Source organism: Plectropomus leopardus, unplaced genomic scaffold (assembly GCF_008729295.1).
Source record: "Plectropomus leopardus isolate mb unplaced genomic scaffold, YSFRI_Pleo_2.0 unplaced_scaffold5211, whole genome shotgun sequence".
Taxonomy (NCBI): Eukaryota; Metazoa; Chordata; class Actinopteri; order Perciformes; family Serranidae; genus Plectropomus; species Plectropomus leopardus.
In genome coordinates, this window is record NW_024657217.1 from 1 (window position 1) to 2351 (window position 2351).

At 38.9% G+C, this 2351-nt stretch overlaps 1 protein-coding gene across 1 annotated transcript; it reads left to right on the forward strand.

The window, feature by feature from the left end:
- Positions 1 to 366: 366 nt before the first annotated feature.
- LOC121939598 (serine protease 27-like) lies at positions 367 to 2228 on the forward strand. Its single transcript, XM_042482600.1, has 3 exons — positions 367 to 553; positions 1461 to 1714; positions 1867 to 2228. Exons 1-3 carry the CDS (start codon positions 462 to 464, stop codon positions 2145 to 2147), a joined length of 627 nt encoding a protein of 208 aa, XP_042338534.1. The 5' UTR covers positions 367 to 461; the 3' UTR covers positions 2148 to 2228.
- Positions 2229 to 2351: the final 123 nt, after the last annotated feature.

The window sequence follows — 2351 nt, forward strand, 5'->3', positions numbered from 1 at the left end:
AAAAAAAAAAAAAAAAAAAAAAAAAAAAAAAAAAAAAAAAAAAGCTGGGGGCGGTGGCCAAGCCCCAAAGAAAACACGTAATTACTGAACATATATGTTTGTCTATATATATATAAAAATAGTTTGGTTACTCATGTGCCACTCTTGGATCACAGTGTGTACTCTGGGCACAGATGGAGCAGTAGAATGCCAAGCACAGTGAAAGTAAAACTTAACCGTTCAGTATACTAGGTCAAAAACTTTTCTTTCAGCTGCTCCTTTCATCCATCAGTCACCGTCTGATATTTCTGTTGTTGTCCTTTATGTCTATTTCTGTGTGCATATATTAATTGCACAAAAAAATGGCCAGTAATCTGATTGTGATTCTAATTGTTTCCTCAGCTGTGGTCTGTGGCCAAGCCCCAAAGAATACACGTATTGCGGGAGGAAACTCTGTGGCGACAGCTGGTATATGGCCCTGGATGGCAAGCCTACAGAAGGGTGGAAGTCATATGTGTGGTGGGACTCTGGTGGCTGTTGACTCTGTGTTGAGCAATGCTGCCTGCTTCTCAAGGTGAGACTCCTGGAGTGATATAACGCCAGGAAAGTATTTTTAAAAACTGCTTACAAAATTGGAACAACACTAAGCTTACAGCTGAAGCTCGGTGAAACTTTAAACACACAGCACAATTCTTTTATTATCTATTATTATCATATGAAAATAAATGTATGGAGGAATGATGGAGCTTGGTAGTCATCAGCATTGTGTCTGCTTAAATGTTGCTGGGAGCCACAGACAAGAAGTCAGACTGTTGAAAATGACAGAAAATTGCCAGCGTCATCCTTAATTGTAATGTACATGCATTCTGTTAAAAACTGGATAAACTAGAATTACCGCCTTTAGGTTGCACTCCGTGCACCAGTGAAGTTGCACCTACAGTTTAAATCCGTGTGTGTGAAAACGGACATGGATGTAATTCTGAGGCAAGAGGCAATGTGTCAAATTTAAAGAAATTACCCTTTGGTGTTCTTGAGATATTGCGTTTACCAACAAAAAAGAAAGACAAGGTCACAGTAACTTTGACCTTTGACCTATGACCACCAAAACCTTATCAGGTCATTGTTGAGTCCAAGTGAAAATTTTATGCAATTTCAAGAAATTCTTTGTAGGTGTTCTTGAGATATGTGCATAAGAATGAGATGGACGGACAACCTGAAATCTGTTTTCACAGACATGGATGTAATTCTGATTTTGAGTCCAAGTTGATGTTTGTGCCAAATTTGAAGAAATTCTCTCTGGATATTCTTAAGATTCATGAGAATGACACAGACAGTCAGTCCAATAGCATGATGCCTCTGGCCTCTGACAATGCCCTTTGGGAAAGAGTCTATGAGGCTGAGTTTGTAGAGGTCCAGTCCTTGTTTTAAACCATTCAGATGTTTCTTCTCAGTCCTAATTCAGTTTATTTAATCTCACACAGTTCACCAGATGCCTCCCAATGGACCGTTAAGTTGGGCCTCTTGAATCTGAATGGATCTAATCCTTTTGAGGTGACACTGAATGTGACCAATATCACCCTGAGCAACCTGACTGGATCTAATGTAGCCGTGCTTCAGCTGACACCCCAGCCTACCCTGTCTGACTACATCCAGCCCATCTGCATAGACAACGGACTAACCTTTGCTGTGGGCACCACGTGCTGGGCTGCTGGCTGGAGCTCTGAACAAGGAGGTGGTGAGTAACACTCTGCGTCCTTTCACCTTTTCAGATTTAAGATTAATGCACATCTTGTATGTATGCTGATTTAGCCCAGGTTCCAGCCATCTGGTTTTGATTCAGCTGTTTCATTTCTCATCATTTTCTTGCTTTTTTCCCCTGAACTTCAGATGAACAAGTTCTGCAGGAGATTCAGACCTCGATACAAAATTGTGGGAATGCATCAAGTGACACCATTTGTACCGAAACTTTTACTGTGGAGCAGGTGAGCAGCAAGAGCAGTACATTATTATACTTCCATATGTCTTTCTGTTTTAGTAAGGTGTTTGTTGGTCCTGAAACTTTAGAAACTTTAAAGGAGAAATACGTCCATTTTCAAAATTCAGACGTTATTCCAAAAAATATTAGTAAACATGAACAACTCTCTCCTAAATACAAAAAAGAGTGCTAAAATTAAATGTGTGATGTCATCAGGTATAAAATCTGGAGTTGCTTGTTAGACGGTATAATTGTGATGTACTATAGCATAATTCCCCCTAACCAAAATGTCAATTAAACCATAAATCACTGAAAAGTCTTGTTAATTTTTTTAGTAGTTTTTTTCTTTTCTCTTTCTTGTTTATTATTGTCTATCTAATATTGTGATTATATCTAT